This window comes from Ranitomeya variabilis, chromosome 7 (assembly GCF_051348905.1).
Source record: "Ranitomeya variabilis isolate aRanVar5 chromosome 7, aRanVar5.hap1, whole genome shotgun sequence".
Classification (NCBI taxonomy): domain Eukaryota; kingdom Metazoa; phylum Chordata; class Amphibia; order Anura; family Dendrobatidae; genus Ranitomeya; species Ranitomeya variabilis.
The window spans coordinates 9541667-9565095 of NC_135238.1; the positions used below are offsets into that span (position 1 = coordinate 9541667).

Here is a 23429-nt window from a genome sequence, read left to right on the forward strand (position 1 = left end):
CTGATCCCTGTACATTATATATAATAACCAGCGCTGACTGATCCGTCCTGATAATATCCGGTCACTGATCCCTGTACATTATATATAATAACCAGCGCTGACTGATCCGTCCTGATAATATCCGGTCACTGATCTGTACATTATATATAATAACCAGCGCTGACTGATCCGTCCTGATAATATCCGGTCACTGATCCCTGTACATTATATATAATAACCAGCGCTGACTGATCCGTCCTGATAATATCCGATCACCGATCCCTGTACATTATATATAATAACCAGCGCTGACTGATCCGTCCTGATAATATCCGGTCACTGATCCCTGTACATTATATATAATAACCAGCGCTGACTGATCCGTCCTGATAATATCCGGTCACCGATCCCTGTACATTATATATAATAACCAGCGCTGACTGATCCGTCCTGATAATATCCGGTCACTGATCCCTGTACATTATATATAATAACCAGCGCTGACTGATCCGTCCTGATAATATCCGGTCACTGATCTGTACATTATATATAATAACCAGCGCTGACTGATCCGTCCTGATAATATCCGGTCACTGATCCCTGTACATTATATATAATAACCAGCGCTGACTGATCCGTCCTGATAATATCCGGTCACCGATCCCTGTACATTATATATAATAACCAGCGCTGACTGATCCGTCCTGATAATATCTGGTCATTGATCTGTACATTATATATAATAACCAGCGCTGACTGATCCGTCCTGATAATATCCGGTCACCGATCCCTGTACATTATATATAATAACCAGCGCTGACTGATCCGTCCTGATAATATCCGGTCACCGATCCCTGTACATTATATATAATAACCAGCGCTGACTGATCCGTCCTGATAATATCCGGTCACTGATCTGTACATTATATATAATAACCAGCGCTGACTGATCCGTCCTGATAATATCCGGTCACCGATCCCTGTACATTATATATAATAACCAGCGCTGACTGATCCGTCCTGATAATATCCGGTCACTGATCTGTACATTATATATAATAACCAGCGCTGACTGATCCGTCCTGATAATATCCGGTCACTGATCCCTGTACATTATATATAATAACCAGCGCTGACTGATCCGTCCTGATAATATCCGGTCACTGATCCCTGTACATTATATATAATAACCAGCGCTGACTGATCCGTCCTGATAATATCCGGTCACTGATCCCTGTACATTATATATAATAACCAGCGCTGACTGATCCGTCCTGATAATATCCGGTCACTGATCCCTGTACATTATATATAATAACCAGCGCTGACTGATCCGTCCTGATAATATCCGGTCACTGATCCCTGTACATTATATATAATAACCAGCGCTGACTGATCCGTCCTGATAATATCCGGTCACTGATCTGTACATTATATATAATAACCAGCGCTGACTGATCCGTCCTGATAATATCCGGTCACTGATCCCTGTACATTATATATAATAACCAGCGCTGACTGATCCGTCCTGATAATATCCGGTCACCGATCCCTGTACATTATATATAATAACCAGCGCTGACTGATCCGTCCTGATAATATCTGGTCATTGATCTGTACATTATATATAATAACCAGCGCTGACTGATCCGTCCTGATAATATCCGGTCACCGATCCCTGTACATTATATATAATAACCAGCGCTGACTGATCCGTCCTGATAATATCCGGTCACTGATCTGTACATTATATATAATAACCAGCGCTGACTGATCCGTCCTGATAATATCCGGTCACTGATCTGTACATTATATATAATAACCAGCGCTGACTGATCCGTCCTGATAATATCCGGTCACTGATCCCTGTACATTATATATAATAACCAGCGCTGACTGATCCGTCCTGATAATATCCGGTCACTGATCCCTGTACATTATATATAATAACCAGCGCTGACTGATCCGTCCTGATAATATCCGGTCACTGATCCCTGTACATTATATATAATAACCAGCGCTGACTGATCCGTCCTGATAATATCCGGTCACTGATCCCTGTACATTATATATAATAACCAGCGCTGACTGATCCGTCCTGATAATATCCGGTCACTGATCTGTACATCTATATATATAATTGTCTAAGGGTTTTTCTGTCTGTCTGTCCTGGAAATCCCGCGTCTCTGATTGGTCGAGGCCGCCAGGCCTCGACCAATCAGCGACGGGCACAGCATGGCGACGATGATGTCATAAAGGTTGCCTCGACCAATCAGCGACGGGCACAGTCTGCCGCAAATTCGCCTCGACCAATCAGCGACGGGCACAGTATCGACGTAGATGTCATAATGGTTGCCATGGCGACGATCATGTCATAAAGGTTGCCTCGACCAATCAGCGACGGGCACAGTCTGCCGCGAATTCTGGAATCATCATTGTCCTATACTACGGGGACATGCATATTCTAGAATACCCGATGCGTTAGAATCGGGCCACAATCTAGTATATAATAACCAGCGCTGACTGATCCGTCCTGATAATATCCGGTCACCGATCCCTGAAAAAATAAATAGTAGTTAAATGGATAACCCCCTTTAAACAGATGTTCACCAGGCAGGTGATTATAAAAGGACGTCACTTAACAAGGATAACTCTTCCCATTTCATGCTGTCAGCAACGGCACCACATGGAAGAGAAATGTCACAATGTCACCTGAGAAAGATAATAATTTCTTGACACAAGAAAAGTGAAGGCCTACAATGTGCCAGGATCCAGGCTGAAAAATATGGACACTTCTGGGACTTTGTACTGAGGAAGGATGAGACCAAGAGAAAGCTTTTTGTAACTGATGGATTCAAAACTATACGGTGTTACTGTATGGTGAGGAGGACAATGAAGAACGCACAATGCCTAGAGTGGTGGTGGCCATGTCCTTATGGGGGCACATGAGCTGCTGGTGTCGGGGGGGCTACATGTCATTGATGGGACCTTGAATTCACAAATCCGCTGCTCTATAGTGACAGAGAAAATGCCGCCATCAGTCCGAGCCCTTGGTAGACGAGAACTTTTCCAACATGATCCAAACCACAGATCTGCTGCATTTCTGAAGAAGAACAGGTGACGATGACTCAGTGGCTAAGTGTCTCTTGACCTGACAACTGGACACCAATAAGGAGTTGTGAAGTGACAAGTTGTCAGCGCTCTCCCTCCGGCATCCAGGCTCTGGGGCTCGTTATGAAGATGGAGGCTGTAATATGTCGCCACCTTGTTCCTTCCAGTGCCTCCTCACACATAGTACAGGTAGCAGTTATTGATGGGGGGTGTACTCATTTTTGCATTGACTACCTTGAGTAAAACTGAAGATTTTGTAATGATAGTTATACCATACCCTCGCTGTCGTCTTATGGGGGAAAATGTTCCATGAAACTCAACATTTTGTAAACTGTTCAGTGAGATATTAGTTTTCAAAGGGGGTGTACTCATTTATGCCAAGCCCTGTACATTCAATATAACAACTCTGGGCTGATAACATCCGGTCATTAGATCTGTACATTATATTAACCCTTCGATGTCTGTACACGATACGAGATCGATTAGAATGACAATAGGGAGTAAAGACCCCCGGGAACAAATGGAGGCCGGAGAGGCGGACATGCTCGTCTCTGCGCCTTTGTCTCTGCCCGCTGCCGCGCTCCTATATCTGCATTCTGTCAGTGTTAGCGTTCTCTAACGTGTGCACTGCACCAGGCTGAGGCACAACGGCGGCGGCGGAAAATACAAGCGGCAGGAGAGACAATCACACCAGATGATGTATGGGAGAGGAAGAAGGGAAAAAACAATAGGAGGAAGAACCAGAGCAGCCGGAGCGATGGAGGAAAATCAGCATGGAGCAGAAGAAAAATGGCGCAGGGCAGAAAACCATCAGTGTGAGACACGAGGGGGCCGGTGATACCGGAGGAACGCTCTCCAGCACACGGCCCGTGGTCACCGCTCCTCCTTCATTCACGCTCTGTCCTGCACAATCTCCATCAATCCCAAAGGTTATGGGGTCAGGCGCGCTTTTTCCAATGCAGCCCTAATGATCCGTCAATCAATATCTTGGCTGCTCTGATATCGGGGAGGACGGAGGGGCCGGGGTGAGAGGTCCCAGAGGACCACCGCAGCTGATCAGTAATCAATACACAGGGAGAGGGCGCCACAACACGGCCGTGCTTCATCAGATGCCGTCAGTGGCCCTTTTTCTGTATTGATCGCTAGGATTCTTCTTAATAAGACAGCTGCTCCGTCCAGGTGGAGATACGAGGACCACCAGTGACCCGGTGAGGACTCAGGCCCCACATCGGACCTGCTGACTCTCTCATGAAAATGAATCATTACGGACGCTAAAAATTCAGGATTAATCAGAAAAACATTAAGGCTATGTGCACACGTCCGGAATTGCCGCAATTCCGCCACTGTGCCGCGGGTAGAACACATGCGGAATTGGCATGCGCATTCCCGCTAAACACTAGCGTTTTCCAAGTGTAATTAGCTTGCAGAATACTAGCGTTTTCCAAGCTACAACAGATTGACAGGTTGGTCACACTTGTCAAACATATGCAGCATCAATAGTAAAAAGATAGAATGTTAAAAATAATAAATTGTGATATTCTCACCTTCCGGCGACCCCTGCAGCCTTCCTGATCCTCGCTATGCTCCCGGAAGCCTCCGTTCCCAGTAATGCCTCGCAGCAGTGACCCCAGATGACATGCACACGTTCAGCATTTTCCACTTTGTGTTGTGTTTTTTTCGCGAAAAACCGCAAAAAAACCCGCATACATTAAGCATCCTATTATTTGAATGCAATCCGCAATTTTTGTGCTTTTTTCCGCGGCGGAATCGCATTCCGGAAAAAACGCAGCATGTTCATTCTTTGTGCGGAATCGCGGGGATTCCGCACACAAAGGAATGCTTTGATCCGCTTACTTCCCGCTTGTGCCCATGCCCACCATGCGGGAAGCAAGCGGATCATGTGCAGTTGGTACCCAGGGTGGAGGAGAGGAGACTCTCCTCCACGGACTGGGCACCATATAATTGTTAAAAAAAAAATAATAATAATAAATCGTGATATTCTCACCTTCCGGCGGCCCTCGCAGCCTTCCCGCTGCTTCCGTTCCCAGTAATGCCTCGCGGCAATGACCTGTGATGGCGTAGCGGTCTCGCATGATGCTACGTCATCTGGGGTCATTGCTGCGAGGCATTACTGGGAACGGAAGCTGCCGGGAGCATCGCGAGGAGCGGGAAGGCTGCAGGGGACGCCGGAAGGTGAGAATATCACGATTTATTATTTTTAACATTCTATCTTTTTACTATTGATGCTGCATAGGCAGCATCAATAGTAAAAAGTTGGTCACACTTGTCAAGCACTGTGTTTGACAAGTGTGACCAACCTGTCAATCGGTTTTACAAGCGATGCTACAGATCGCATGGAAAACGCTAGCATTCTGCCAGCTAATTACGCTTGGAAATCGCTACTGTTTACCGGGAAAACACATGCCAATTCCACATGCGTTTTAGCGGCGGCACAGTTGCGGAATTGCCGCGGAAATTTCCGCGGCAGTTCCGGACGTGTGCACATTGAATGTTTCCTTACTTTGTTTCTGAGTTCTGCGGGCATTATTTTACATCGTCCAAACATTTTTGACTAATTCACCGTGTGCAACTTTCCCATAATGCGGCTAAACCTACATAATTTGTTTTCTTTAATTTCCGGCTCAGATTAAGACTAACGCTAAAACTCAGGATCATGAAACGTTTTTCTCTAAAATGTCCAAAAATATTGAAAGACTAATAAAAAAAAGCCTTTTTAAATTAGGAGTGAATTTATCAAACATATTGCGCCATATTTTAAGAATTTGGCATAAAACCTGGGAAACCGAGAAGGAACAATGAAATTGATGAATCCAGGGCCCTAAGGTCCATTCTGTATATGGAAAAGTAAAAATAACGCGCCATTCGCCAAATAAAGTGAACAGAATACGAGACAGAGATTATTTGAACATGGAAGCCAATGGGCAGCGTAGGACAAAATACCTCAGGACACCGGAAAATGGCCATTGTTTTCCGTTCACTGTCACAAGAGCAGGTTGTCAGAGCGCCTCTGTATATGACAGAACAGTCAGGGGCTTGACACGTGGATAAACATGGCTGTGTCTGACATATTAGCGCCATTTTTCTGTCACAGACTGCTACTACAATCGGCGAGTCTGTGCGCGGCGTGTGTCCCTCACGTAACGCACAATGAGCGCCGGTAACGGCCTCCACTTATGTAATTTCAACGCGGCTGTTCAGAAAAGTCACATTAATTTTACGCTCTGTGACTCCGGGCACAGGGAAGAAGAATGAAGCGGGCAGAATAGATTTCACCAGCCTTCCATTAGTGCGTGACGTTCAATTAATTAGCGAAACACCTTCATTTACCGCCCCCGTCCCCCTGGTGCTGTAGTGGCGTCCCGGGAGCGTGGCCAGACTTGTGCTGAGACGCCATAGTAGAAGAAGCACACGACAGTGATTTACCGCGCCGACCCCCATCCTGGACGCGGCCTCCCAGAGAGACCCTTGTTATTTTACATCCTGCCAGCTACATGCCACGACGACTGCTCTCCTTACAAATGCCCGACATTAATCTTAGCAGTGAAGACGTTAATTCCGGGACAGGTCAAAAGAGACGGCAAATCCATAAATTCCGCACGTACAGTCACACAAACTGGCTGAAATCTGATAGTAATGCTGTGGGCAAAAGGATCTGAGAACCAATTCAAAATGGCCGCCAGGTCAGCCATGTTCTTCACATTTTACCTCACAATGATGCTAAACACCTCAGAGCTCAGTCAGCTGTCGCAGGGGAGTGGTGTACGCACGGCGGCCGCTCTCCCCACTCAGAGGAAGACCTTTCTCTAGATGCGAACCAATCATTTTCCTGAGCGACATTTTGTTGTCACAATTCAGTTCACTTTTCAGTTTATTTTCCCGCCAATGTGAATTGTCTGAGGCCTTGTCTGCACCTCGGCCGATGCTCATCATGGAGCCTGAGGCCTACAGAAGATTCATCAACCACAAACCCTGCACCGCTGAGTGCTGAGGGGTTACCATGGCGGCAGGTGACCTAATAAAGGCACCCTCGCCGCCATCTTGGTTCTTCTCCAACGACACCCAGAACATGATATTCTGCAATACAGGGGATTCATCCTATTTTTAAAAAATAAAAAACAAATATACAAACATATAATCATACATTTTAATCCTAAATTAAATATTCTATCAAAATCTTAAATTCATTTATCTGTACGATAAATTCTGCAGAGAAAAAAAAATATGAAACGCAAAAATTGCTGTTTTTTGTTGTTGCCGAAACTGCACAAAAAATGTAATGAAAAGCCATAAAAGTCGCACTGCCTGTGCCTCAAAAGGGTATCAATGCAAACTACAACTCATCCCCCAAAAAACAAGCCCCATCATCAGAAAAAAGCAAAAGTTCAAGAACAAAGTTGCACAAAAAAATATATATATTTTTTTTGTGTTTCAAATTTCCAAATTTATTTTCACCACTTAAAATAAAACAAAAACATACAAATTAGGCATTGCTGCAATCGTTGTCACCCGGGTATTTATATTATTTTACCGCAAGATGAACATCATAAAAACAAAAATAGTAGAACTACGCTGCACTTCAAGTGTAGTGGGTACATATGGTCGCCATATTTGTATTCTGTGACCCTGCGGTACACCGCTGCGTGATCCCACAGTACACCCCTCTGTGACCCCACGGTACACCGCTGTGACCCCACAGGACACAACTCTGTGACCCCGCGGCCCATCACTGTGATCCCGCATTACACTGTTCTGTGACCCCGCGGAACCTCGATCTGTGACCCCGTATGTACACCGCTGTGACCCCACAGTACACTGCTCTATGACCCCACGGTACACCGTGACCCCACGGTACACCATGACCCCACAGTACACAGTGAACCACTGAGACCCTGCAGTACACCACTGTATGACCCCATGGTACACCGTGACCCCGCAGTACTCTGCTGTATGACCCCACGGTACTCTGTGGTACAGCACTCTGTAACCCCACAGTACACCGCTGTGTGACCTCGCGGTACACCACTCTGTGATCCCCACAGTACACCACTGTGACCCCACGGTACAGCACTCTGTGACCCCAGAGTACACCGCTGTGACCCCACAGTACAGCACTCTGTGACCCCAGAGTCCACCGCTGTGACCCCACAGTACACCGGTCTGTGACCCCGCGGTCCATCACTGTGATCCCGCAGGTCACTGTTCTGTGACCCCGTGGTACACCGCTCTGTAACCCCGTGTGAACACCACTGTGACCCCGCAGTACAGCACTCTGTGACCCCAGAGTACACAGATGTGACCCCACAGTACACCACTGTGTGACCTCGCGGTACACCGCTCTGTGATCCCCACAGTACACCACTGTGTGACCTCGCGGTACACCGCTCTGTGATCCCCACAGTACACCACTGTGACCCCACGGTACAGCACTCTGTGACCCCAGAGTCCACCGCTGTGACCCCACAGTACACCGGTCTGTGACCCCACGGTCCATCACTGTGATCCCGCAGGTCACTGTTCTGTGACCCCGTGGTACACCGCTCTGTAACCCCGTGTGAACACCACTGTGACCCCGCAGTACAGCACTCTGTGACCCCAGAGTACACAAATGTGACCCCGGAGTACACCGCTGTGACCCCGCGAGACGTCATCTGGGCAGTGCACTCGTACGCAGTATCCTCCACAGTGATTACGGTAATAAGCATGGCTCCTGCAGTATCCGGGGTAAAACTGCAATGAAACCTCATCTATGTCAGATCCCATGTTACACCGCAATACGGATGACATCACGAGTCCCAGGGTGACCGCACGGAAAATTCACCAGATGGAGGATGACACAGATAAAACTCAACTCACACAGACGGATGATAAATGTCCTGACAAGGAAAAATCCTGTAATCATTCTAAAGATGGGAAAACACAGAGATCTTCCTGCATAGAAGTCAGTGACTCTCTACTGTCTGTGCAGGTATCAGTGACTCTCTCCTGCCTGTGCAGGTATCAGTGACTCTCTACTGCCTGTGCAGATATCAGTGACTCTCTACTGTCTGTGCTGGTGTCAGTGACTCTCTACTGTCTGTGCAGGTATCAGTGACTCTCTCCTGCCTGTGCAGGTATCAGTGACTCTCTACTGCCTGTGCAGGTGTCAGTGACTCTCTACTGCCTGTGCAGGTATCAGTGACTCTCTCCTGTCTGAGCAGGTGTCAGTGACTCTCTACTGCCTGTGCAGGTGTCAGTGACTCTCTACTGCCTGTGCAGGTGTCAGTGACTCTCTACTGTCTATGCAGATGTCAGTGACTCTCTACTGTCTATGCAGGTGTCAGTGACTCTCTACTGTCTGTGCTGGTGTCAGTGACTCTCTACTGTCTGTGCAGGTGTCAGTGACTCTCTCCTGTCTGAGCAGGTGTCAGTGACTCTCTCCTCTCTGTGCAGGTGTCAGTGACTCTCTACTGCCTGTGCAGATGTCAGTGACTCTCTACTGCCTGTGCAGGTGTCAGTGACTCTCTACTGCCTGTGCAGGTGTCAGTGACTCTCTACTGCCTGTGCAGGTGTCAGTGACTCTCTACTGTCTATGCAGGTGTCAGTGACTCTCTACTGTCTATGCAGGTGTCAGTGACTCTCTACTGTCTGTGCTGGTGTCAGTGACTCTCTACTGTCTGTGCAGGTGTCAGTGACTCTCTACTGTCTGTGCAGATATCAGTGACTCAGTGACTCTCTCCTGCCTCTGCAGGTGTCAGTGACTCTCTCCTGCCTGTGCAGATGTCAGTGACTCTCTTCTTTCTGTGCAGGTGTCTGTGACTCTCTACTGTCAGTGCAGGTATCAGTGACTCTCTACTGCCTGTGCAGATATCAGTGACTCTCTACTGTCAGTGCAGGTGTCTGTGACTCTCTACTGTCAGTGCAGGTATCAGTGACTCTCTACTGCCTGTGCAGATATCAGTGACTCTCTACTGTCTGTGCTGGTGTCAGTGACTCTCTACTGTCTGTGCAGGTATCAGTGACTCTCTCCTGCCTGTGCAGGTATCAGTGACTCTCTACTGCCTGTGCAGGTGTCAGTGACTCTCTACTGCCTGTGCAGGTATCAGTGACTCTCTCCTGTCTGAGCAGGTGTCAGTGACTCTCTACTGCCTGTGCAGGTGTCAGTGACTCTCTACTGCCTGTGCAGGTGTCAGTGACTCTCTACTGTCTATGCAGATGTCAGTGACTCTCTACTATCTATGCAGGTGTCAGTGACTCTCTACTGTCTGTGCTGGTGTCAGTGACTCTCTACTGTCTGTGCAGGTGTCAGTGACTCTCTCCTCTCTGTGCAGGTGTCAGTGACTCTCTCCTCTCTGTGCAGGTGTCAGTGACTCTCTACTGCCTGTGCAGGTGTCAGTGACTCTCTACTGCCTGTGCAGGTGTCAGTGACTCTCTACTGCCTGTGCAGGTGTCAGTGACTCTCTACTGCCTGTGCAGGTGTCAGTGACTCTCTACTGTCTATGCAGGTGTCAGTGACTCTCTACTGTCTATGCAGGTGTCAGTGACTCTCTACTGTCTGTGCTGGTGTCAGTGACTCTCTACTGTCTGTGCAGGTGTCAGTGACTCTCTACTGTCTGTGCAGATATCAGTGACTCAGTGACTCTCTCCTGCCTCTGCAGGTGTCAGTGACTCTCTCCGGCCTGTGCAGATGTCAGTGACTCTCTTCTTTCTGTGCAGGTGTCTGTGACTCTCTACTGTCAGTGCAGGTATCAGTGACTCTCTACTGCCTGTGCAGATATCAGTGACTCTCTACTGTCAGTGCAGGTGTCAGTGACTCTCTACTGCCTGTGCAGATATCAGTGACTCTCTACTGTCTGTGCTGGTGTCAGTGACTCTCTACTGTCTGTGCAGATATCAGTGACTCAGTGACTCTCTCCTGCCTGTGCAGATGTCAGTGACTCTCTTCTTTCTGTGCAGGTGTCAGTGACTCTCTACTACCTGTGCAGGTGTCAGTTACTGTCTCCTCTCTGTGAACGTATCAGTGACTCTCTCTTGCCTGTGCAGGTGTCAGTGACTCTCTCTTGCCTGTGCAGGTGTCAGTGACTCTCTACTACCTGTGCAGGTGTCAGTGACTCTCTCCTGTCTGTGAAGCTGTCAGTGACTCTCTCCTGTCTGTGCAGGTGTCAGTCACTCTCTCCTGTCTGTGCAGGTGTCAGTGACTCTCTACTACCTGTGCAGTACTACCTCTGCAGGTGTCAGTGACTCTCTCCTCTCTGTGAAGGTGTCAGTGACTCTATCCTGTCTGTGCAGGTGTCAGTGACTCTCTCCTGCCTGTGCAGGTGTCAGTGACTCTCTCCTGCCTGTGCAGGTGTCAGTGACTCTCTCCTGCCTGTGCAGGCGTCAGTCACTCTCTCCTGCCTGTGCAGGCGTCAGTCACTCTCTACAACCTGTGCAGGTGTCAGTGACTCTCTACTACCTGTGCAGGTGTCAGTGACTCTCTCCTACCTGTGAAGGTGTCAGTGACTCTCTCCTGCCTGTACAGGTGTCAGTGACTCTCTACTACCTGTGCAGGTGTCAGTGACTCTCTCCTACCTGTGAAGGTGTCAGTGACTCTCTCCTGCCTGTGCAGGTGTCAGTGACTCTCTCCTGCCTGTGTAGGTGTCAGTGACTCTCTCCTGCCTGTGCAGGTGTCAGTGACTCTCTACTACCTGTGCAGGTGTCAGTGACTCTCTCCTGTCTGTGAAGCTGTCAGTGACTCTCTCCTGCCTGTGCAGGTGTCAGTGACTCTCTACTGCCTGTGCAGGTGTCAGTCACTCTCTCCTGCCTGTGCAGGTGTCAGTCACTCTCTACTACCTGTGCAGGTGTCAGTGACTCTCTACTACCTGTGCAGGTGTCAGTGACTCTCTCCTACCTGTGAAGGTGTCAGTGACTCTCTCCTGTGTGTGCAGGTGTCAGTGACTCTCTACTACCTGTGCAGGTGTCAGTGACTCTTCTCTCTGTGCAGGTGTCAGTGACTCTCGCCTGTCTGTGCAGGTGTCAGTGACTCTCTCCTGCCTGCGCAGGTGTCAGTGACTCTCTCCTGCCTATACAGGTGTCAGTGACTCTCTCCTGCCTATACAGGTGTCAGTGATCCTCTCCTGTCTGCAGGTGTCAGTGACTCTCTCCTGTCTGAGCAGATGTCAGTGACTCTCTCCTGCCTGTGCAGGTGTCAGTGACTCTCTACTACCTGTGCAGTACTACCTCTGCAGGTGTCAGTGACTCTCTACTACCTGTGCAGGTGTCAGTGACTCTTCTCTCTGTGCAGGTGTCAGTGACTCTCGCCTGTCTGTGCAGGTGTCAGTGACTCTCTCCTGCCTGCGCAGGTGTCAGTGACTCTCTCCTGCCTATACAGGTGTCAGTGACTCTCTCCTGCCTATACAGGTGTCAGTGATCCTCTCCTGTCTGCAGGTGTCAGTGACTCTCTCCTGCCTGTGCAGGTGTCAGTGACTCTCTCCTGCCTGCGCAGGTGTCAGTGACTCTCTCCTGCCTATACAGGTGTCAGTGACTCTCTCCTGCCTGTGCAGGTGTCAGTGACTCTCTCCTGCCTGTGCAGGTGTCAGTGACTCTCTCCTGCCTGTGCAGGTGTCAGTGACTCTCTCCTGCCTGTGCAGGTGTCAGTGACTCCTCTGTGTATAAAGGTCACTATTTGACCCCATCCTAGTAGACCTGTGACTGCAGCTCCTCCCTTTAAGGATAATTCCACCTTAATGTAGTGATTCTCGTGTCTGTGTCACTCTCGCCCTCCGGCACTTTACAGGGCGAGCTGGAGAGAGTGCCAATACCGGCTCTACAATGCTGGATAATTATCTGCTAATTGCCACCAAATACATGATATCAGGTCACCAAAGGCCACAAAGCGTCATCACCCCGTCCACATTGTAGAACCACACCGTGCGTATGAGGACGGGGCTTCAGCAGATCTCACTAACCAAACCGGGCTTCCCACACGCCGGTACAACTAAACCCGAATGGTACAACTAGACCTCAGGTGTGGAGACAATGGATCCGTTCCCCGGTCACACACAGGGATACATCACACGCCACAAGCGGATCACAGGATCACCGACGACACGTGACACAAATCAGACCGTAAAACGTCAAAATACAACCGCAGTACGTGTGTGAGCGTTCAGAAGTGAAGTCTTGTGCTGAACCAACCGCGCTCACACACAGCGTGTCATACAACCGAAGCCTGCGTGTTCTCTGCGTCATAGGCCCCAAGTCTACATCTACACACACAGGGCACACTACATACACACAGGGCACACTACACACACAGGGCACACTACACACACACAGGGCACACTACACACACAGGGCACACTACATACACAGGGCACACTACATACACACAGGGCACACTACACACACACAGGGCACACTACATACACACAGGGCACACTACACACACAGGGCACACTACATACACACAGGGCACACTACACACACAGGGCACACTACACACACACAGGGCACACTACACACACAGGGCACACTACATACACAGGGCACACTACATACACACAGGGCACACTACACACACAGGGCACACTACATACACACAGGGCACACTACACACACAGGGCACACTACACACACACAGGGCACACTACACACACAGGGCACACTACATACACAGGGCACACTACATACACACAGGGCACACTACACACACAGGGCACACTACATACACACAGGGCACACTACACACACAGGGCACACTACACACACACAGGGCACACTACACACACAGGGCACACTACACACACAGGGCACACTACACACACACAGGGCACACTACATACACACAGGGCACACTACATATACACAGGGCACACTACACACACAGGGCACACTACACACACACAGGGCACACTACACACACACAGGGCACACTACACACACACAGGCACACTACACACACACAGGGCACACTACACACACACAGGCACACTACACACACACAGGGCACACTACATACACACACAGGGCACACTACACACACAGGGCACACTACATACACAGGGCACACTACATACACAGGGCACACTACATACACAGGGCACACTACACACACACAGGGCACACTACATATACACAGGGCACACTACACACACACAGGGCACACTACATACACACACAGGGCACACTACACACACAGGGCACACTACATACACAGGGCACACTACATACACAGGGCACACTACACACACAGGGCACACTACACACACACAGGGCACACTACACACACACAGGGCACACTGCACACACACAGGGCACACTACATACACACACAGGGCACACTACATACACACAGGGCACACTACATACACACAGGGCACACTACACACACACAGGGCACACTACATACACACAGGGCACACTACATACACAGGGCACATTACATACACACACAGGGCACACTGCACACACACAGGGCACACTACATACACAGGGCACACTACATACACACACAGGGCACACTGCACACACACAGGGCACACTACATATACACAGGGCACACTACATACACACACAGGGCACACTGCACACACACAGGGCACACTACATACACAGGGCACACTACATACACACACAGGGCACACTACATACACACAGGGCACACTACATACACACAGGGCACACTACACACACACAGGGCACACTGCACACACACAGGGCACACTACATACACAGGGCACACTACATACACACACAGGGCACACTGCACACACACAGGGCACACTACATACACAGGGCACACTACATACACAGGGCACATTACATACACAGGGCACACTACATACACACACAGGGCACACTGCACACACACAGGGCACACTACATACACAGGGCACACTACATACACACACAGGGCACACTACATACACACAGGGCACACTACACACACACAGGGCACACTGCACACACACAGGGCACACTACACACACACAGGGCACACTACATACACACAGGGCACACTACACACACACAGGGCACACTGCACACACACAGGGCACACTACATACACAGGGCACACTACATACACAGGGCACACTACATACACACACAGGGCACACTACATACACACAGGGCACACTACATACACACAGGGCACACTACATACACACAGGGCACACTACACACACACAGGGCACACTACATACACAGGGCACACTACATACACACACAGGGCACACTGCACACACAGGGCACACTGCACACACACAGGGCACACTACACACACAGGGCACACTGCACACACACAGGGCACACTACATACACACAGGGAACACTACATACACACAGGGCACACTACATACACACAGGGCACACTACACACACACAGGGCACACTACACACACAGGGCACACTACATACACACACAGGGCACACTACATAAACACAGGGCACACTGCACACACAGGGCACACTGCACACACACAGGGCACACTACACACACAGGGCACACTGCACACACACAGGGCACACTACATACACACAGGGCACACTACATACACACAGGGCACACTACATACACACACAGGGCACACTACATACACACACAGGGCACACTACATACACACAGGGCACACTACACACACAGGGCACACTGCACACACACAGGGCACACTACACACACAGGGCACACTGCACACACACAGGGCACACTACATACATACAGGGCACACTACACACACAGGGCACACTACATACACACACAGGGTACACTACATACACACAGGGCACACTACATACACACACACAGGGCACACTACATACACACAAGGCACACTACACACACACACAGGGCACACTACATACACACACACACACACACAGGGCACACTACATACACACACATACACACAGGGCACACTACATACACACACACACAGGGCACACTACATACACACACACAGGGCACACTACATACACACACACACAGGGCACACTACATACACACACACACACACACAGGGCACACTACATACACACAGGGCACACTACATACACACACAGGGCACGCTACATACACACAGGGCACACTACACACACACAGGGCACACTACATACACACACACACAGGGCACACTACATACACACACAGGGCACACTACATACACACACACACAGGGCACACTACAAACACACAGGGCACACTACAAACACACAGGGCACACTACACACACACAGGGCACACTGCATACACACAGGGCACACTACATACACAGGGCACACTACATACACAGGGCACACTACACACACACACAGGGCACACTACACAGACACAGGGCACACTACACACACACAGGGCACACTACACAGACACAGGGCACACTACACACACAGGGCACACTACACACACACAGGGCACACTACACAGACACAGGGCACACTACACACACAGGGCACACTACACACACACAGGGACATTACACACACAGGGCACACTGCACACTACACACACACAGGGCACACTATATACACACACAGGGCACACTACACACACACAGGGCACACTACATACACACACATGGCACACTACATACACACAGGGCACACTACACACACACAGGGCACACTACATACACACAGGGCACACTACACACACACAGGGACATTACACACACAGGGCACACTACACACACAGGGCACACTACATACACACAGGGCACACTACACACACACAGGGACATCACACACAGGGCACACTACACACACAGGGCACACTACATACACATACAGGGCACACTAACATACACATACAGGGCACACTACATACACACAGGGCACACTATATACACACACACAGGGCACACTACACACACACAGGGCACACTACACACACACAGGGACATCACACACAGGGCACACTACATACACACAGGGCACACTACACACACACAGGGACATCACACACAGGGCACACTACACACACAGGGCACACTACATACACATACAGGGCACACTACATACACACAGGGCACACTACATACACACAGGGCACACTATATACACACACACAGGGCACACTACACACACAGGGCACACTACACACACACAGGGCACACTACACACACACAGGGCACACTACATACACACAGGGCACACTACATACACACACAGGGCACACTACATACACACACACAGGGCACACTGCACACACACAGGGCACACTACATACACACAGGGCACACTACATACATACACACACAGGGCACACTACACACACACAGGGCACACTACACACACACACACACACAGGGCACACTACATACACACACACAGGGCACACTACATACACAAACAGGGCACACCACACACACACAGGGCACACTACATACACACACACAGGGCACACTACATACACAAACAGGGCACACCACACACACACAGGGCACACTACATACATACACAGGGCACACTACATACATACACAGGGCACACTACATACATACACAGGGCACACTACATACATACACAGGGCACATTACATACACAAGCACAGGGCACACTACATACACACACAGGGCACATTACATACACACACAGTGCACACTGCATACACACACAGGGCACACTACATACACACACAGGGCACACTACATACACACACACAGGGCACATTACATACACACACAGTGCACACTGCATACACACACAGGGCACACTACATACACACACAGTGCACACTGCATACACACACAGAGCACACTACATACACACACAGGGCACACTACATACACACACACAGGGCACATTACATACACAGGGCACACTACATACACACACATGTCACACTACATACACACACAGGGCACACTACATACACACACAGGGCACACAACATACACACATGGCACACTACATACACACAGTGCACACTACATCCACACACACACAGGGCACACTACATCCACATACAGGGCACAATACATCCACATACACAGGGCACACTTCATCCAGATGCACAGGGCACTACATACACACAAACAGGGCACACTACATCCACATGGCACACTACATACACACACGAAGAACACTACATACACACACAGAGCACTCTACATACACACACGGTACACTACATACACACACGGTACACTACATCCACACACAGAGGGCACACTACATCCACACACAGAGCACACTACATCCACACACAGAGCACACTACATCCACACACACAGGGCACACTGCATCCACACACAGAGCACACTACATCCACACACACAGGGCACACTGCATCCACACACAGAGCACACTACATCCACACACAGAGCACACTATGTCCGCTCACAGTCTGCATTCTGGTCACACACAAGTCATTAGTCTCCCTCTGGAACATGTGCTCTGCAGCTGTCCGCCTGGCGCACACACGCACACATATGAATGAACCAAAGTGATGAATGAGGGGAGTCAATGAATGAAGAGAAAACTACACACAAAGTAGTGAACACAGAATGACACAACATTACAATCCACAATATGGTAACACACACGCTGACCACATACACACTAATTCTATACCCGCCCATTGACTAACTGATCACACACTAATCATTCACACTGATCAAATACACACAATAATACACACGTTGATCAAATACGCACACACACTAATCATATACACACATTGACCACATACACAAACACTAATCACTTACACACTGGACACACCAATAACTTTTAGTCCCAGCACACACTGGTCACATTACACACTAGTCACACACACTAGATACATTACACACTAGTCACACACACTAGATACATTACACACTAGTCACACACACTAGATACATTACACACTAGTCACACACACTAGACACATTACACACTAGTTACATTACACACCAGTCATACACACTAGTCACATTATGTACCAGTCACACATTAGTCACAATGCACATCAGTCACACACACACTAGTCACAATGCACACCAGTCACACACACTAGTCACATTACGCACCAGTCCCACACACTAGTCACATTACACATCAGTCACACACACTAGTCACATTACGCACCAGTCACACACTAGTCACATCACACATCAGTCACACACACACTAGTCACAATGCACACCAGTCACACACACTAGTCACATTACACTCCAGCCACACACACTAGTCACATTAGGCACCAGTCACACACTAGTCACATACACACCAGTCACACACGCTAGTTACATTACACACACTAGTCACACACACTACACTAGTCACATTACACACTAGTTACACACACACTAGTCACATTACACACCAGTCCCACACACTAGTCACATTACACACCAGTCACACACTAGTCACATTACACACTAGTCACATTACACACGTCATACACACTAGTCACATTACACACCAGTCACACACTAGTCACATACACACCAGTCACACACGCTAGTTACATTACACACACTAGTCACACACACTACACTAGTCACATTACACACTAGTTACACACACACTAGTCACATTACACACCAGTCACACACACACTAGTCACATTACACACCAGTCATACACACTAGTCACATTACACACTAGTCACATTACACACCAGTCATACACACTAGTCACATTACACACCAGTCATACACACAGCGCCTCGCACACACAGGTAGGTGAGACATACAGCAGTTTCACACACACGGGTTGATGACACACACACACACACAACGTACACATGGGTCGGTCACGCAAACACATGGTGGGTCACACACACGGGTTGGTGACACACAGCAATCTCGCACACATGGGTCGGTCACACACAGTGGTATCTCACACACACAAGTTTGTCACACACAGTGGTCTCGCACACACATAGCAGTGTAACATACACACAGCGGTGTCATGCACACACACACACAGTGGGTCACACACACAGCGGTCTCGCACACATGGAGGGTCACACACACAGTGGTCACAGACACGGAGGGCCACACACACAGCGGTCTCGCGCACACGACAGTCTCACACACACAGTGGTCACACACAGCGGTCTTGCACACCTGGAGGGTTACACACACAGCGGTCTCGCAGACAGCGGGTCACACACGAAGGGTCTCGCGCACACACACACACACACACGGAGAGTCGCACATAGTGGTCTCGCACACACGGAGGGTCTCACACACACAGTGGTCTCGCACACACACACAGCGGTCCATCTCGTACACACGGAGGGTCTCGCGCACACGGCGGTCACACACAGTGGTCTTGCACACACGGAGGGTCACACACACAGTGGTCTCACACATACACACACATGGAGGGTCTCACACACACACGGAGGGTCTCACACACACACGGAGGGTCTCACACACACACGGAGGGTCTCACACACACACAAAGAGGGTCTCGCACACACACACGGAGGGTCTCGCACACACACACACACGGAGGGTCTCACACACACACGGAGGGTCTCGCACACACACACACGGAGGGTCTCGCACACACACACACGGAGGGTCTCGCACACACACACACACACGGAGGGTCTCGCACACACACACGGAGGGTCTCGCACACACACACACGGAGGGTCTCGCACACACACACACACACACACGGAGGGTCTCGCACACACACACACGGAGGGTCTCGCACACACACACGGAGGGTCTCGCACACACACACGGAGGGTCTCGCACACACACACACGGAGGGTCTCGCACACACACACACGGAGGGTCTCGCACACACACACGGAGGGTCTCGCACACACACACGGAGGGTCTCGCACACACACACACGGAGGGTCTCGCACACACACACACGGAGGGTCTCGCACACACACACGGAGGGTCTCGCACACACACGGAGGGTCTCGCACACACACACACGGAGGGTCTCGCACACACACACGGAGGGTCTCGCACACACACACGCACACACGGCGGTCACACACAGTGGTCTCACACACACGGAGGGTCTCACACACACACGGAGGGTCTCGCACACACACACACACGGTGGTCACACACAGTGGTCTCACACACACGGAGGGTCTCACACACACACGGAGGGTCTCGCACACACACACGCACACACGGCGGTCACACACAGTGGTCTCACAAACACGGAGGGTCTCACACACACACGGAGGGTCTCGCACACACACACACACGGTGGTCACACACAGTGGTCTCACACACGGAGGGTCTCACACACACACGGAGGGTCTCGCACACACACACACACGGTGGTCACACACAGTGGTCTCACACACGGAGGGTCTCACACACACACGGAGGGTCTCGCACACACACACACACGGTGGTCACACACAGTGGTCTCGCACACACAGTGGTCTCACACACACACGGAGGGTCTCGCGCACACACACACACACACACACGGAGGGTCTTGCACACACACACACACACACACACACGGCAGTCACACGCAGCGGGCGGGGGTCTGGCAGGATCCTGCACGGAGAGGCTCCCCTCATAAATCAGTCAGCCACAGACCCGCAGTGCACCCTCCTCACCCCTCCCCTCACACCGCCCTCCTCCTCCTCCTCCATGCTGCCCACCCCACCCCCGGGGCCACATGCAGGCTGGGGGTCGCGGGGCCACACTCGGGCGCTGCTTACACTCCTCAGCTCCTGGGTCCGGTCCTTCATGCTTCTTCCTTCCTGCGGGGACTGACGATGGTGACGAGTCCTCCTCCTCCTGGTGACTACTCCCCCCTCACTGCTGCAGAGTCCGGGGGGGCGCTGGTGCCGGGGACGGTGCGGGCACACGGGAGCCCGGGGACGGCGCGCTGCGGGCACAGGGCGGCTGGCAGCGGCTCGGAGCGCGGGCAGCAGCGGGCAGCTGGCGGCGGCGGCGGAGGATGCGGCGGAGGACGCGGCTCTCTGCTCTGGTGCTGATGCTGCTGCAGACGAAGATGCGGGAGAAAGAGACAGAGCGGAGATCCAGAGCGCATGCGCCGAGTGCAGGGGCCCCGGGGGATCACGGGAGTTGTAGTCTCACCAGCCTCAGCATCTGCAAAGCATATGGCCAGGAATAGATATCTGGGAGCTATGTATATCCAGCCTGGGGATAAATATATATATATATATATATATATATATATATACACAGGGGGGATAATTATAGACACCACCAGGCCTCCACACACCACGGCACAGAGAGGTCACCGAGAGGAGATCAGGAGCCACTGTCTGTGGTCTGCAGAGGTCACAAGACATGGAGGCCAGGACAGAATCAGCTCACAGGGAGCTCCTCAGGATACAGAGATCACAGGATACAGGGATCACCAGACACACGTCACCGGATCACCGGATACAGGGAGCACCAGACACAAGGATCACTGGATACAGGGATCACCGGATACAGGGATCACCGGATACAGAGATCACCGGATACAGAGATCACCTGACCACCAGATACAGGGATCACCGGATACAGAGATCACCGGATATAGAGATCACCGGATACAGAGATCACTGGATACAGAGATCACCTGACCACCAGATACAGAGATCACCGGATACAGGGATCACCGGATACAGAGATCACCGGATATAGAGATCACCGGATACAGAGATCACCGGATACAGAGATCACCAGACACACATCACCAGATCACCGGATACAGGGAGCACCAGACACAAGGATCACTGGATACAGATATCACCGGATACAGAGATCACCGGATATAGAGATCACCGGATATAGAGATCACCAGATACAGATATCACCAGATACAGAGATCACCAGACACAGATAGCCAGATACAGAGATCACCGGATACAGAGATCACCAGACACAGATAGCCAGATACAGAGATCACCGGATACAGAGATCACCAGATACAGAGATCACCAGATGCAGAGATCACCAGATACAGAGATCACCAGACACAGAGATCACCGGATACACAGATCACCGGACACAGAAATCAATGGATACAGAGATCACCAGATACAGGAATCACCAGACACAGGGATCAACGGATACACAGATCAACAGACACAGAGATCACCAGATACAGAGATCAATGGATACAGAGATCACCGGGTACAGGAATCACCAGACACAGGGATCACCGGATACATAGATCATCGGACACAGAGATGAATGGATACAGAGATCACCAGATACAGAGATCAATGGATACAGAGATCACCAGATACAGGAATCACCAGACACAGGGATCACCGGATACAGATATCACCAGACACAGAGCTCACCAGATACAGAGATCAACGGATACAGAGATCACCAGATCACAGGATACAGGAATCACCAGATACAGAGATCACCGGATACACAGATCACCGGACACAGAGATCAATGGAT

At 50.3% G+C, this 23429-nt stretch overlaps 1 protein-coding gene across 1 annotated transcript in view; it reads right to left on the reverse strand.

The window, feature by feature from the left end:
* The window catches only part of STX1B (syntaxin 1B), an 80214-nt gene extending 58180 nt beyond the window's left edge, over positions 1-22034 (reverse strand). Inside the window, exon 1 of the mRNA XM_077273881.1 lies at positions 21716-22034. Coding sequence (XP_077129996.1) covers positions 21716-21745 — 30 coding nt within the window. The 5' untranslated portion in view covers positions 21746-22034. The remainder of the gene's footprint in view (positions 1-21715) is intronic.
* Positions 22035-23429: the final 1395 nt, after the last annotated feature.